Source organism: Electrona antarctica (assembly GCF_951216825.1).
Source record: "Electrona antarctica genome assembly, chromosome: 8".
Taxonomy (NCBI): domain Eukaryota; kingdom Metazoa; phylum Chordata; class Actinopteri; order Myctophiformes; family Myctophidae; genus Electrona; species Electrona antarctica.
The window spans coordinates 49,184,104-49,201,603 of NC_136789.1; the positions used below are offsets into that span (position 1 = coordinate 49,184,104).

The 17,500-nt window shown below is 45.7% G+C and overlaps 1 protein-coding gene across 1 annotated transcript in view; it reads right to left on the reverse strand.

Annotated features, from left to right (window-relative positions):
- The window catches only part of LOC306928816 (glutamate receptor 1-like), a gene marked incomplete at both ends in the record, with an annotated part of 132,509 nt that overhangs the window by 114,451 nt on the left and 558 nt on the right, over window positions 1-17,500 (reverse strand). Inside the window, 2 exons of the mRNA XM_079509087.1 lie at window positions 8,081-8,089; window positions 10,194-10,328. Of these exons, the coding sequence (XP_079365213.1) occupies window positions 8,081-8,089; window positions 10,194-10,328 (144 nt within the window). The remainder of the gene's footprint in view (window positions 1-8,080; window positions 8,090-10,193; window positions 10,329-17,500) is intronic.

Genomic DNA, 17,500 nt, shown 5'->3' on the forward strand with positions numbered 1-17,500 from the left:
CCGTGGCCTCGGCTGTACGCGGTAAACAAGCCTCACACCATGTGACACTACAGCTGTATGTACAGTACAGTCAATGCATGTATACGGTAAGATGCGATATGATTATCACACGCACGCACGCACGCACGCACGCACGCACGCAGAGCTGTATGTATACGGTAAGGCAAGAGATGATTAGTCAGCGATGTGACATTACATGCAGCTGTGCAGTAACTGCATGTACGTAGCAGCAGCGAGACAAGAGATGATTATCACACACACACACATGTGCACGCATGCACGCACGCGCACGCACGCACGCGCACACGCACACACGAACACACACACACACACACACACACACATACACACACACACACACACACACACACACACACACACACACACACACACACGCGCACGCACGCACACACAGAGGCTGAGATACAGGACACGACGGGCTGCCTGCTCACGTTCTCGAGACGGAGATGATTAGACACGATACCGCGGGTCACGAGGTGGAAAGGATGCTCCATTTGGTTTATATACTTAATACAAAGGCCAGGGGTCTTCAACAGGGGGTTACGGGGACTATAACCCCCTATCCCAGGGGTCTTCAACAGGGGGTTACGGGGACTATAAACCCCTATCCCAGGGGTCTTCAACAGGGGGTTACAGGGACTATAAACCCCTATCCCAGGGGTCTTCAACAGGGGGTTGCGGTTACGGGGACTATAAACCCTACAGCCCAGGGGTCTTCAACAGGAGGTTACGGGGACTATAAACCCTACAGCCCAGGGGTCTTCAACAGGGGGTTACGGGGACTATAAACCCTACAGCCCAGGGTCTTCAACAGGGGGTTACGGGGACTATAAACCCCTATCCCAGGGGTCTTCAACAGGGGGTTACGGGGACTATAACCCCTATAGACCAGGGGTCTTCAACAGGGGGTTACGTGGACTATAAAACCTACAGCCCAGGGGTCTTCAACAGGGGGTTACGGGGACTATAAACCCTACAGCCCAGGGGTCTTCAACAGGGGGTTGCGGTTACGGGGACTATAAACCCTACAGCCAGGGTCTTCAACAGGGGGTTACGGGGACTATAAACCCCTATCCCAGGGGTCTTTAACAGGGGGTTACGGGGACTATAAACCCTATAGACCAGGGGTCTTCAACAGGGGGTTACGGGGACTATAAACCCTACAGCCCAGGGGTCTTTAACAGGGGGTTACGGGGACTATAAACCCTACAGCCCAGGGGTCTTCAACAAGGTGTCCGGGGTCTATAAACCCTACAGCCCAGGGGTCTTCAACAGGGGGTTACGGGGACTATAAACCCTACAGCCCAGGGTCTTCAACAGGGGGTTACGGGGACTATAAACCCTACAGCCCAGGGGTCTTCAACAAGGTGTCCGGGGTCTATAAACCCTACAGCCCAGGGGTCTTCAACAGGGGGTTACGGGGACTATAAACCCCTATCCCAGGGGTCTTCAACAGGGGGTTACGGGGACTATAAACCCTACAGCCCAGGGTCTTCAACAGGGGGTTACGGGGACTATAAACCCCTATCCCAGGGGTCTTCAACAGGGGGTTATGGGGACTATAAACCCCTATCCCAGGGTCTTCAACAGGGGGTTACGGGGACTATAACCCCTATAGACCAGGGGTCTTCAACAGGGGGTTACGTGGACTATAAAACCTACAGCCCAGGGGTCTTCAACAGGGGGTTACGGGGACTATAAACCCTACAGCCCAGGGGTCTTCAACAGGGGGTTGCGGTTACGGGGACTATAAACCCTACAGCCAGGGTCTTCAACAGGGGGTTACGGGGACTATAAACCCCTATCCCAGGGGTCTTTAACAGGGGGTTACAGGGACTATAAACCCCTATCCCAGGGGTCTTCAACAGGGGGTTACGGGGACTATAACCCCTATAGACCAGGGGTCTTCAACAGGGGGTTACGTGGACTATAAAACCTACAGCCCAGGGGTCTTCAACAGGGGGTTACGGGGACTATAAACCCTACAGCCCAGGGGTCTTCAACAGGGGGTTGCGGTTACGGGGACTATAAACCCTACAGCCAGGGTCTTCAACAGGGGGTTACGGGGACTATAAACCCCTATCCCAGGGGTCTTTAACAGGGGGTTACAGGGACTATAAACCCCTATCCCAGGGGTCTTTAACAGGGGGTTACGGGGACTATACACCCTATAGACCAGGGGTCTTCAACAGGGGGTTACGGGGACTATAAACCCTACAGCCCAGGGGTCTTCAACAAGGTGTCCGGGGTCTATAAACCCTACAGGCCAGGGGTCTTCAACAGGGGGTTACGGGGACTATAAACCCCTATCCCAGGGGTCTTCAACAGGGGGTTGCGGTTACGGGGACTATAAACCCCTATCCCAGGGGTCTTCAACAGGGGGTTGCGGTTACGGGGTCTATAAACCCTACAGGCCAGGGGTCTTCAACAGGGGGTTACGGGGACTATAAACCCCTATCCCAGGGGTCTTCAACAGGGGGTTGCGGTTACGGGGTCTATAAACCCTACAGCCCAGGGGTCTTCAACAGGGGGTTACGGGGACTATAAACCCTAGGCCAGGGGTCTTCAACAGGGGGTTACGGGGACTATAAACCCTATAGGACAGGGGTCTTCAACAGGGGGTCCGGGGACTCCTAGGGGGTCCTTGGAGATACTGCAGGAGGGGACCCTCGAATCTTTGTGCGATAGGGACATTATTTTGATTTATTTTTAAATATCTATAGCTTTCAGTGTTTACGCTAGATGGCGCACTTTGCTATAACCTATGAGTCACCATGTGACTCTCAGTGCAGCGGTATAGCAGGAAATCACATGATCACAAAAATAATAAATAAATACAAGGAAATAAAAATCACACCCGTGTGAAGTGAGGGGAGCTCTTATCATTGTACATCGTCATACTCTCCATTCATTGTCGATGGGAATTTAATCTTTGTGTATATAGGACAAAAATATATATGATATATGAAATCAACTTTTAGCCCTGGCCTGTTGCTAGGCAACACCTGTTTTGTGTGCACGCACCGATAACTTCCATTTTAAAGGTCGTCTTTAAGCTTTTTTTTTTCTTTCTTGGAAACTAGAGCGTTATCGGTGGTGATGAACAGATTCCCGAGGTTCAGGGCTCAGTTCTGATGTATGTATGCTGCGTCGTGATTACAAAATTAACCTTTGTGGGGAACGATAGCTACCGTGAGCTAATGCTAATTAGCGCTTTTTCTTCCAGCTTTTTTTAGCCAACGAAAAAAGCAACAAAAAAGAGTTTCAGAGTAAAAGTAAAATAAATAAAATAAATAAAATAAATAAAATAAATAAAGTAAAGTAAAGTAAAGTAAAGTAAAGTAAAGTAAAGTAAAGTAAAGTAAAATAAAATAAAATAAAATAAAATAAAATAAAATAATGAAAAGAAAAGCGTGTGACTGCGTCTGTGGGAACCGATAGGGAGAACCGAAATTGAATTATTTGGATAGCTACCCGGTACTCAGCAATCAGCATGTTGAGTTCGGTCCCTGCTTGGTCCCGAGGTTCGATTAATCACGACTCGCAAAAACGAATTGCAAATTCCCAGAATTGCACCATTCTAGTTGTACATTGCAAATGTAGCCTAAAACGTACTTACTTTCCACCACTGCTGTGTCCCAGAAGTGGAAAGTAACTTTAAAAGTAAATTCCGTAACATATTGTTAACGTTTGTATTCATTTAATCTCTCAGGAACAGATTCTGAGCTATGCTACTGAATCTGTCGGTATAGGGCCATTCAGAACGTGTGTATATGATGTCGATCGTGGGAATGAAAACACAGGCGCACCACAGGAAGTGGAGGGCTGAGGGCGGCGGGGCCAAAAGGACAGACATCCTGTTATACACATTCTATTGAGGCGCCCCCAAGCCACCAGTGCAGCTCTCCAAAGGGCCCTAGTGGTAAGAGGTGGGACTGCAGGTGGACCCGTGGAGTTATGACTGTGCAGCTGGGTGTTTGCACTTCCGCATTTTGGACACCAAATGTAGTACACTGTCCAAATCGAAAAAAGTAAGGAAGTAGACGGTTCTTCCGGGTGCTTCAAAACGCCACTGAGCAACTTCCACTGAAATGACCCCCCCAGAGGCAAACTGTTTTTCATGTTTTTACCCAGATTGGTATGCATTAAAACAAGTTTTGGATCCCATGGCTTGTGACTGGACTTTGAACAGAGTCCGTACATTTGTCTGCACATATTTCCACATCAGCTGCTAACTTCGTAGCCTTGGAGACCACATGCATTTTCCTTCCAAGAGAAAAGGAAACGCCATGGTGAGAACCCATTAAATTGTGGCATCGCAAACACGTCTCTCTCTCTCTCTGCTAATTACTGATGGCCTGCAGCATTATTCAATTGACGCACGCACAAGCGTGCACGCGCGCATGCACGCGCGCATGCACGCACGCGCGCACGCACATGCACACACACACACACACACACACACACACACACACACACACACACACACACACACACACACACTCCTCTCTCTGTCTCCGTCTCTCTAATTAATCAGGCTCATCTGCTGCAGGTGTGTCTAATTTCTGCCGGGAGATGCCTTATATGCCAAAGAAAGCATAGGTCTATCTCAGGCTACTAACTTCACCAACAGCAGCGGGGGCGTTTGCACACATTGTTTTGTGTTGTTTTGTGTCGTCGACTGGACTGAGTCAGCGAGTCACAGTAGGCTAACAAACCGCCAGTTAAGGCTGCAGTTTAATGACTCACAAACTGTTGGAGGGAAGATGCAGCTCCTTTTTGTTTTGTTTGTCCTATACAGGAAACAGGTTGAAAGCTGAGCCAACACAAGGCTGGACTCCATCATCATCACAGTGGGTGTCTGTCTGTCTGTCTGTCTGTCTGTCTGTCTGTCTGTCTGTCTGTCTGTCTGTCTGTCTGTCTGTCTGTCTGTCTGTCTGTCTGTCTGTCTGTCTATCTGTCGTTTAGATAGTGTTACTGTACTGTCCCGATATGGTCTGTCTTGCAGTGTGGAGGCATTTCTGCGTCAGGCACCCAGAACTAGAGGCTGGCAGGGCACTGCGTCAGGCACCCCGGAACTAGAGGCTGGCAGGGCACTGCGTCAGGCACCCCGGAACTAGAGGCTGGCAGGGCACTGCGTCAGGCACCCAGAACTAGAGGCTGGCACTGCATCAGGCACCCAGAACTAGAGACTGGCAGGGCACTGTGTCAGGCACCCAGAACTAGAGACTGGCAGGGCACTGTGTCAGGCACCCAGAACTAAAGGCTGACAGGGCACTGTGTCAGGCACCCAGAACTAAAGGCTGACAGGGCACTGTGTCAGGCACCCAGAACTAAAGGCTGGCAGGGCACTGTGTCAGGCACCCAGAACTAGAGGCTGGCAGGGCACTGCGTCAGGCACCCAGAACTAAAGGCTGACAGGGCACTGTGTCAGGCACCCAGAACTAGAGGCTGGCAGGGCACTGCGTCAGGCACCCAGAACTAAAGGCTGACAGGGCACTGTGTCAGGCACCCAGAACTAAAGGCTGACAGGGCACTGTGTCAGGCACCCAGAACTAGAGACTGGCAGGGCACTGTGTCAGGCACCCAGAACTAAAGGCTGACAGGGCACTCTGTCAGGCACCCAGAACTAAAGGCTGACAGGGCACTGTGTCAGGCACCCAGAACTAAAGGCTGGCAGGGCACTGTGTCAGGCACCCAGAACTAGAGGCTGGCAGGGCACTGCGTCAGGCACCCAGAACTAAAGGCTGACAGGGCACTGCGTCAGGCACCCAGAACCAGTGGCAAGCAACCCACGGCAAGAAGCGTACGACCTACGCGTAGACGCACTGCTCTAGACCCTGATGTTAGATAGGAGAGTGTGGATGTAGTTCCAAAATCTTTAAATGGGAGCAGACTTAAAAAAAAAGGAGATCCGACACTTATTTTGGGGTTAAAATATTTAAGGTTCGAGGCACCGTATTGAAGAGGTTAATTTTAGGTCCAAGGTTATGTTTTTAAATCTATGTTTGAACATGTGTTTGAAATGATGACGATGATGATGTAAAAAAATATATAATAATTAAATGTCAGAACAATGCCAGTCCTATGTGTTTCAACAATGCTGCTGTAAAATCCTTTGCGCTACTTTAGTTCAATTTAATTGAATTTAATCCCAAGTCCCAAATGGACCCTTGTCAGGTCCATGTGGGTCAAGTGAAATTAAATGCCTGGATTTATACTGGAACAGCAGTGTGTGCTGTGTGTGCACGTGTGTTGCGTGCGGCTCGCATCTTAAACGGGTGCCGTGCGTGCAGAACAGAGGCCTCTAAAAAAGTAGACATGACAGCAAGGCTCGACGCTTAGCATTTTTCCAAGTAGCACGTGTGCTATACTAAGTTGAACAATCTAGTAGCACACAAATTATTTTAGAGGCACGATGAAAAGTTATCAAATAATGTGTTTTTGAGGGGCGTATACAGCTTTAGTCCCCACACGTCTCAATATTTGCCATTGACAATGAACGGAGAAATGTGGATAGACAGACTATCCGTTTTTATCCTGCTGTTCTAGGGCAGGATGCTCGATGCTGTGAATTCAATTGTAACATTCTCCTTGTCTTTGACTGCTTCAGACATTACATCTGACACACAGCTACAGTATTTTTTTTTTATTTGTTTATTTGGATCCCCATTAGCTACTACCTTAGTAGCAGCTACTCTTCCTGGGGTCCACACATAAAATACATTACAATCAATACAGTCATATGAAATACATTTTACAAGACTGTAAGAAAAACAGTTAAAAAAAATAAAATACAACTAAATATAAAACAAGTGATTAATAACATTGCATATATATACAATTTCAGTTTGAGTAGCCTACCGTTACAGTATGAAATATTTTAAACAGTGCTCAATGACTCAAAAAGCAAGTGACATGAGATATTTCTTTAACTTATTTTTAAAATCTGATTTACTTGTTGCCTGTCTGATTTGTGATGGAAAACTATGCAGCTCTTTCATTGCTCTATATATTACTGTGTGTTGCATTGCATTAGTTTTTGAGATGGGAAACGTAAAAAGACCTTGTGCTGAATGTCTAGTATTGTAGGTGTGTTCATCAGAGCTGAACTTCAGCCTGCAATACAGGACAGCCGGAACTTTAGATGTAATAATACCTTTGACAAAAGACAGCAGGGAAATATGAAGTCTGTCCTCAATCAGTGGCCATCCCAAAGTGGCGTGCATTCTGTTGGTGTTTGTTCTTTTTGTACAGCACAGAGCAATACGTGCAGCTCTGTTTTGGACCAATTGTAATTTCACTAATAGTAGACTATTAACTTACTAAGCTGGTGGTGGGGCCACCGGGGGGACAGTCCTTTGGGTGTTGGGTGAAATCACCCCTCGGCTGCCTATACCGTTGCTTGTTATGCAGGTCACACAATGGATGGACGACTGATATTTACCCAGCCAGGTATTAATGATTACTAATATCATTCACGCAGTGCAACACACGCTTTTGTAAGCGATGTGCTAAGGATAGTTTTTGATCGATATGAATCCGTCATGTGCGTGCGTGCGTGCATGCACTCTTTATTTGTGCGTGCAGCCGTGCACGCTGTTTCTGCCGCGTTTGGCTAAAAGTTGGCGTTCGAACCTTACAGACTTTGCGGGGACAACAAGGGGACAACAAGCATGCTGCGTTCGTTCTGACGCTCTGCCTGCGAGGGAAGGGGAACAACAGACACACAGCACAGGGTGCTAAAAGGGGGAGGGCGGGGCGGTGCGGTGCGGTGGAAGCAAGGGGAACAGATCTTCAAGCTAAGGATGCATCGAGCCCCCGACACATTGTTAGCTTGTAGATCTGCTCTTTTTGGCGAACGACACCGCCGTACTACAAATATAAATGTAGGTATAGAACTGAAACTAATAGAATGTGCACTTGCGGTATCAGAGCCTTGTCTTTATCACGATTGAACGGTCAAATTATGTAGTCGCACCGGCGGTGCTACAAATTGAACAATTCTACAACTCGCACGGTGCTATTTTTAGTAGCAAATGCGACTACCTAGTCGCACTGTCGAGCCCTGCAAGACAGAACAGTGGATTTGACATAAAAATATATCTCTTCCATTGTCAGGTCCTCCATCGTGCTGTATACTGTGAAGCCGAGCATGTTTATTAGCCTGTGTAACGATGACTCTGTTCTCTAACGTGTTCAGTGTGTGTGTTATCTCTAACATTAGAACATGTTTAAAACGGTTAGTCCCAATACTTGATTCCGATTGGCCCCGGTTTCCGTTGTAAATCCCACGATAATCCACACCTTCAATCAAACTTTATATCATTCCCAGCTGATCCCGCAGCTCTGTAGCTGAACTGGGGAAGGGGAGCACTTGATTGCCTTACACACGCTGGCCGTGCGGGCGTCTTAAGCACCGCCCCGCGCTCATATGACTGTGAATGCGTGGCTCCGGGCGGCTTCGTTAAGACATCAAGCGCCTCATATTCCCCCGTCACAGAGACTGGCTGCATGAGTAAAAACAAGGAAGTGTGGCTCGCTCTGGTGGGCGCAAAGTGGCGCAAAGTGTAGCTTCTTTTGTGAATGTAATAGTTTTATGAGGTTAATATTGCTATATATTCTAAAACTTATTGCTTTTCTAAAACGTTTACAAACATATATATGTTTGTAAACGTTTTAGAAAAGCAATAAGCCACGCCGAGGTCCCAGCTTGCCGTGTATTTTATAATGGCTGAGAGGGCCGCTACGCGTCATGTCTCACTACTAGGGATGGAGCCCGAAAATCGGGTCCATTACAAACCCGATTCGGCATTTATCGAGACCCGAGTATCAATAAGCTTTTGGCTTGTCGAGTCTGTTATCGGGTATAAGGGGGCTGGGACGCGACGGGTGGTTGCGTGGTGCGTCATCGTTTTGCTGTGGAAGTATGATGGAACGGGTGAAAAAGTTTGGTAACATTAAAAAAAAAGACGAGCGGAGCTAAATGCAATAATGTAGCCTACCACAGTTGTTGCATGCACGAAAGGGAGCATTTTGACAATGCATAGACATCTGTCCATAATGCAATTGTATTAAACCCAAATGCGATACCTTTGCATGTCTGCACCGAGTCGAAACAACACGGGAGCCGTCAGCTGCTAGCCTGGCGCGGCCAGACTCATATAGCGAGGATTCACTGACGCTTCCTCCCCGCATATGATATATATTTGCGGGGAGGAAGCGTAGTTATAATATCTCCCGTGGATCGATTGAATAGTCTCACATAATACGTGATGTATTCCAATGTGCATGCAACTTCTCAGTCCATCGTTGCTGAAAAGGCAGAGCTACAAGCTCACAACGCGGTGCAACCAGACGCGGTGTGAGCTTGTAGACTGGCTATTTTTGGTGCGTGACACCGCTGTACGATGATGTATACATTACGCATTTAAAGTGACGGTACACAATTAACAGTTCCCCCTGTCTGTTAGAAAGGTACTGTATAAGGCCCTAGTAAAATGTAGTGCAAAGGGATGTCTTGGTTGGTTAAAATAAAGAGATTAATAAAATATAATAAGATAAAAAAAAATGCATATTCTGCGTGTGTGTGTGTGTGTGTGACTGTGTGTGTGTGTGTGTGTGTGTGTGTGTGTGTGTGTGTGTGTGTGTGTGTGTGTGTGTGTGTGACTGTGTGACTGTGTACACCTTAGAACTGTGTATTGGCATACAAACTATCACAACTGGCCAATAAAAATAAGGTTCTGTTCAGAATGAATTGTCTCCCGTCTTTCCACAAAATAATAGCAAATGCTCAATAGTGGGCTCGATAAGGACCCGGCTCGATAAGCCTGATCGATGAGGTGATCGTTATCAATAAAAATGAACGAGCTCCATCCCTAGTCACTACGCCTCTCGGCCATTATAAAATACCCGGTAAACCTGAGACCTCTTGTGGTTTATTGCTTTAATCTAATTCTATTACATTAGAACATATCTAGTGTGTGTAATGGTGACTCTGTGTTCTCGAACAGCCCTGATGCTCAGACAACAATAGAGGGGTGTTCATTCTCGTGGTCGGCTGTACCTCTGACCAAAGTGCTGAAATACCAACCACTATTGCAGACCACACAGAGCCGATATACGATGATAATAATAATAATAATAATAATAATCATAATGAAAATACTCACATGCGTAGGTCATGGCGAAGCTGCTTGCAGTGTCCACCATGTCCACTTGGGGCACCAGTTTGGGCACTTCCTGGTTGCGAGCCAGAGCGAAGCGGAACACCTCATACTCATGGGAGCCCGTCGGGAAAAGTCCTCCTAACGCACGCACGCACGCACGCACACACGCACGCACACACGCACACACGCACACACACACACACACGCACACACACACACCATCATCATCATCATCATCATCATGTTTCGACCGCGGTCGAGATCATGGATTTCACAAGGCCACTCCAGACTTCCCGGTATACTTCATTTTAATTGCCATCCCCAGTTCCTGCTTACTAATGCATGTGTCCCTACTAGCGATGGCATCAGGGAACGACAGTTTTCCACCTCTGCTCTGCTTTGAGGCAGGATTCCAGAGAAGAAGGGAAGATATAACCTCATTGTCAGCTCTGTAGCAGTGGCCGGCAAACTGTGTTCTTCTGGATCTGACTAGTGATGAAAAACGGGGAAGGTTGCCGTATATTAGAGAAGTCGATGGGTGGCTCTTCCAAGAGAGATTTTGCGCTCTCATTAGAAGGTGGGTGTAATGAATTGCATTTTTATAGCGCTTTTCCAAGTGCTCAAAGCGCTTCATTCATTCATTCATTCATTCATTCATTGGGAGGTGAAGCGGCGAACAGACAGGAGGAGCTGGGATTCGAACCACCGACCCATGGATCATTGGACGACCTGCTCTACCTCCTGAGCCACAGCCGCCCTGTAAGTGTAAGTGCCATCCAGCCGTTTCTCTAATTTCTTTGAAAGTGTCCATGTCTCGGAGCCATAGAGTAGAATTGGCTCGTCCTAAATATTTTTACTTTGAACCTCTTACTAAGCTGGGATGATCAGATCCTATGCATGTCATTGCAGGCTGACCAGGCCATACCCTTCCTGGTTTGAAAGTCCTTTTGGGAAGAAGATATGTGGCCAAATTTGACAGAGGGACTGTCATTGGATCTTTTTGAATTTTCGTATTTTCATGTCATATGAAAGCAGGGAATCATAGCTTCAAATTGACATATTGGTTGTTCAGTTTGACCCACCAGTTTTGGAGATATGGCTTATAGAGTAATGTCTTGCAGAAAACAGCAAGTTGAGAAAACAGGCTTGAAAGGTTCACTTCTGTGGTCTCTAACATTACAGCTATGTTTAAGCATTTATTTACATGTCGATTTCAGCTCTGACATTTATTTCAGACATGCTCTAGTACATACATGGGCAACATGGCGGCCCGGGGGCCCCCACCTTCACTTAATGTGGCCCTCAGGTTAATATCGATTTCAGCTGTTACAATTCCAAACATGACCCGCTTTAATTACTTCTGTCTAAATTAGTATTATTAAAATGTTATTGTGTTGTTTTTTTATGTATTATGTATTTTATGTATTCAAATTTAGTTCATAAAGTTGTTATGTTACTGTTATGTTACTTTTCAGCATTACAATTCAAAAATAATATTCAGGATTTCAATTCAAATATAGAGCAAAAATAGAGCAAGAATTGCTGATCTACAAGCTCAAAACGTGTCGCAGTGCGACGCGTTTTGAGCTTGTAGATCGGCTATTTTTGCTCCGACCTGTATGCAATGTGGCCCTCTGGAGTGAGTGTGGAAATATAGTGGCCCTCTTCATCGTCAAAGTTGCCCTCCCCTGCTCTAGTATGTCACGAATCTGCCTCGTGTGCTATTAACTCATTTTGGATAAAATATACATAAATTCAGTTTTTCTCCTCTGGTGGCACGATGGCAACCCCTCAGTCAAATATGAACCCAAATACTTGTGGTCATTCACACATCGATGGTGGAGGAAACCATGCAAGGGACCAACCTGCACATCGGGAGCAATTAGGGGTTCAGAGTCTTGCTCAAGAATACTTTGACACTAACTCTGGGGGGAGCCCACAGGGATCGAACCGGGAACCATCTGGCTGCTCTGCTGGGCCACTCTACCCCTGAGTCGAAAGTAAGCCTTGCCCCGAGCCATGATGAGGAGGAGCCTATCCCCTGTTTCTGTAGCGTGAGGCAGCTTGATGAAGTACACCCCCTGGACATGACGCTATAGTATGTCACAGGGACTTACCCCCCAATCCAACCCTTGATGCCGAGTGCCAAGCACGGAGGCACTGGGCCCCAATTGCAATTATTTGAGATAATCACGATTATGTTTGCATATTCGTCAATCGTATATTTTTTTTGCACGTGTGTGATTTCTGTGCATACAGTTGGGTGCCACCGATATTGTCCCTTATCATTTGACCCATTTAGGCCTGACCTCAACATTTTAAAAAAATCCTTCTAAATCCTCCAGTTTTCTGAAATAAATATTTTCACGATTTTTCAAAAATAGCAGACCTACAAGCTCATAGCGCGCCACTCGGTGGCGCGCTATGAGCTTGTAGATCTGCTATTTTTCAATAGCTAAATTATAACATAATGTTTAAAACACCAAAAGGGGTTCCCGCCCAAAATGGGTTAACTGTCCTTTTGCGCAGATCACGCAAACCTCAGCAAAAAGAAAAGGACAATATCGATGGCCTCCAACTGTATATATTAAGTTAAGTGTGATATCTGTCCTGTGCCATTTGTGATTAGGAAGCCTAAAAGGCAAAACAAGATATACAAATTGTAATGTTCCAACGTTCAACGCAAAAAAGAAAAAAACACAATCAAATCATTAATCACAATTATGTGTGTGACAATATTGATCGTCAACTTAAATCTGTGACAGCTCTAAATTCACTCAGTTCATCAGAGTAATACTTCATTATCGACCGCTCGTTCTCAACATGTGGGGCCAAGGGGGTGAGCCGACAGTGGGGCTCTCCATGTTTTGAAGATTGCACGCAATCGCCTGGGCCGTGGCTCAGCGGTCCAGGCACCTTGGTTGGTAATCCAGTCTGGCAGTGTGCCGCGGGTTCGACTCCCGACCCCGACGGCCTTTACTGCATGTCACCCCCCCATCTCTCTCCCCATTTCCTGTCAGCCTACTGTCTGTCCCTCCATAAAAAATATAAAATAAAGGTGAAAGCCACAAAAAAAAAAAAAAAAAAAAAAAGATTGCACGCAATTAAGCCACAGCACAGCCAGTCACCGTTTTCTCACATCGCTCTAACCTCGCTAGACAGAACCTGCCGAGCGTCGCCGAGCGCCACAGCCGGCTCACTGCTTGAAATAGCAGGAACGGACCTTGGATGCATGTAATAAATATCGATGGTGACGGTCCATTGTGAAGTTGGCGGAATGCACTGGACTCAAGGCAACAGCCCAGCTTTAATGATCTTAAATCGCTTTATTTTAAATCTTTTTATTTTTTTATTTTTTTAAATAGTACAACATAAACATTAATCGTTTCGTTGTCATTGTACAATACTTTAAAACAGTTGAAATATGCTGATATTTGCGCCGCCCTCGTTGAAAACAATGTATTTCAAACTCCAACGTGTCACTCTCCAGGCTGCATGAACAGCGCTCGAGTGCTCAGTGTTCTGCCCCCTCAATGACGTAACTCCAGGGGAGGATTATCCAAGGATTATCCAACGGGGCCCCCCTGAGCTAGGGGGGCCCCTGAGCTTGAGCGTCCGCATGACCGCGAAGAGGCTCAAGCTCAGGGGCCCCCCCAAAAAGGGTAACAGTGAATAACAGTGACACATACGGTCCTTGTCACTGTTATTAACAATGGGCTTATTCATTTGTGTCAATAAAATAACCCCAAAAGTCCTAAACCATCATGATACGGTACATTACTGCAAGTGTTTAAATACCCTCAGTTTGCATTTATTTGGCTTAGTTTTTGGCTGTTTATTATTTTTAAGCAATCCCTTGCTGTAAATTCCGAATATCGCAGGCCTATATCTCATAATTGTAATGCGTACACGTGTGCAGACAGTATGCGCCACGTTGAAAAAAAAAAAAAAAAGGCTCCAGGGGGGTGGGGGGCCCTTTTGCATGACGGTGGCCCAGGGGCCCATAATTTCTAGATCCACCTATGCGTAACTCTTTATAACGCTATGGCTCTGGTCATAGTCTAAAGAGTTGGATAACAGTGGCTGATGGATTCACAAACTTATTCAATTACAGAGGTGGCGTTTGCGAGGTGAATGTAAAATTATGGCAACACGAAAGTGTCCCCATGATGCAAGTAGCCTAAATATTGTGGCCAGATTTGACTGAGGGACTGCCATTGTGCAGCCTCCAGCTTTTCACCAGAGGAGAAAATCTGAAATTATTATTATTTTTTTGCATCCAAAATGAGTTAATAGCACAGGCAGACTCTTCACATACTAAAGTCTGAAATAAATATCAGAGCTGAAATCGACATGTAAATAATTATGAAATACATGCTTAAACATGTAGCTAGGTGTAATGTTAGAGTCCACAGAAGACATGTAAATATGAAATAAATGCTTAAACATGTAGGTAGGTGTAATGTTAGAGTCCACAGAAGTGAACCTTTCAAGCCTGTTTTCTCAACTCGCTGTTTCTCTGCAAAACAGTACTCTATAAGCCATATCTCCAAAACTGGAGGGCCAAACTGAACAACCAATATGTCAATTTGAAGCTATGATTCCCTGCTTTCATATGACATAGGAAAGTCAAGTCAAATTAGGTCACATATATAGAATACAATTTGATATACAGAATGTTGTGGGTTAATACATAGGCCTATGAGAGGTCATTTCAATGAGTGGTCGCTTGCGAGCGCGTGCACACAACATAGCCCCGCCCCCGCTAGTTAAAAAACCCACACCACATCCCTGAGAGTGTAACACATGGAACCAAATGGACCCTTACAGGTCTGTAACTCTGAGAGTGTAACACATGGAACCAAATGGACCCTTACAGGTCTGTAACTCTGAGAGTGTAAAACATGAAACCAAATGGACCCTTACAGGTCTGTAACTCTGAGAGTGTAACACATGGAACCAAATGGACCCTTACAGGTCTGTAACTCTGAGAGTGTAACACATGGAACCAAATGGACCCTTACAGGTCTGTAACTCTGAGAGTGTAACACATGGAACCAAATGGACCCTTACAGGTCTGTAACTCTGAGAGTGTAACACATGGAACCAAATGGACCCTTACAGGTCTGTAACTCTGAGAGTGTAACAAATGAAACCAAATGGACCCTTACAGGTCTGTAACTCTGAGAGTGTAAAACATGGAACCAAATGGACCCTTACAGGTCTGTGATTCTGAGAGTGTAACACATGGAACCAAATGGACCCTTACAGATCTGTAACTCTGAGAGTGTAACACATGGAACCAAATGGACCCTTATAGGTCTGTAACTCTGAGAGTGTAACACATGGAACCAAATGGACCCTTACAGGTCTGTGACTCTGAGAGTGTAACACATGGAACCAAATGGACCCTTACAGGTCTGTAACTCTGAGAGTGTAACAAATGAAACCAAATGGACCCTTACAGGTCTGTAACTCTGAGAGTGTAAAACATGGAACCAAATGGACCCTTACAGGTCTGTGATTCTGAGAGTGTAACACATGGAACCAAATGGACCCTTACAGATCTGTAACTCTGAGAGTGTAAAACATGGAACCAAATGGACCCTTACAGATCTGTGATTCTGAGAGTGTAACACATGGAACCAAATGGACCCTTACAGATCTGTAACTCTGAGAGTGTAAAACATGGAACCAAATGGACCCTTACAGATCGGTAACTCTGAGAGTGTAAGACATGGAACCAAATGGACCCTTACAGGTCTGTAACTCTGAGAGTGTAACACATGGAACCAAATGGACCCTTACAGGTCTGTAACTCATGGAACCAAATTGACCCTTACAGGTCTGTAACTCATGGAACCAAATGGACCCTTACAGGTCTGTATAACTCATGGAACCAAATGGACCCTTACAGGTCTGTAACTCTGAGAGTGTAACTCATGGAACCAAATGCACCCTTACAGGTCTGTGACTCTGAGAGTGTAACTCATGGAACCAAATGGACCCTTACAGGTCTGTATAACTCATGGAACCAAATGGACCCTTACAGGTCTGTATAACTCATGGAACCAAATGGACCCGTACAGGTCTGTAACTCATGGAACCAAATGGACCCTTTATACAGTGTCCATGGACAAACACAGAGAAGTAGGTTACAGTACAAGGGATTTGTCCAAGAAAGCCTACGGTTTGTTTGTTTGCTTATTTTTTGACGTGTGGGAATAAAAAACAGCTGTATCGTTATAGAAACAGCAGCTGTGCGTCTCATCAGGAAGCCCACTTCACGCACGCACGCACGCACGCACGCACGCACACACGCACGCACGCACGCACGCAACGCACGCACACACACACACACACACACACACACACGGAGTGTATTCACGCACTATTAAACAGCTGTGGTGATGAACGATGATGCCTGCTGTTCAAACGAAAAGTGTGTCCTTATTTATATTTATTTATATACTTATTTATATTTATAGCGAAGCATGTGTCCGGAGTAAAACAGCCAGATTTTCTTATACGATGTTTTTTTTCCCCCTCAAGCCATTTTAGACCATGAGGTTCCCAAAGTGGGGTCCGGGGATATAGGGGTCCTTGAGGGAGTTCCACAGGGGGTCCCCAGCTGAATGATATAGTTTGGAACCAAATGGACCCTTAATGGGTCTGTAACTCTGAGAGTGTACAAATGGAACCAAATGAGACCCGCCTAGCGGGTCCATTTGGTTCCATTTGTACACTCTCAGAGTTCAATTAACATTGATTTTACATTATACATTGGGGGTCCCAGAGATAGAAATGTAATGTAATGCATGTCAAACCTGGGGGTCCTTGAAATGAAACCGGTTGAGAATCACTGTCGTAAAACATCTTCTCTTATGGGGGGTCCTTAGCATATATTTTCAAGTGGGGGTCTGCAGGGCCAATGAGGGACATATTGGGGGTCCCTGACATGAACAAGTTTCTCCTGTCCTGCAATATCTGTCACCTTTTTCTCCTTTTAAGTGGATTTTAGATTGATTGTAAATCGCTCTGGATTAAGAGTTTCTGCTAAATGCCTAAATTGTAAATTGTAGTAGATTTTAGAAATATTGTATTTTAGCATGTATTTTAATAACAGATTGGGAAGCCAGTGATCTCGTTATCTTGTGCATTGTATGTATCTGCTGAATGACAATAAAGAGATATATCTATCTATCTATCGTCATTCATAAATCATGTTTCACCATAGACTGCCTGATAAATCAATCAATGAAAGAATGCAGTTTGGGATGACAAACTAGAATAAAAAATAATGTGCAATG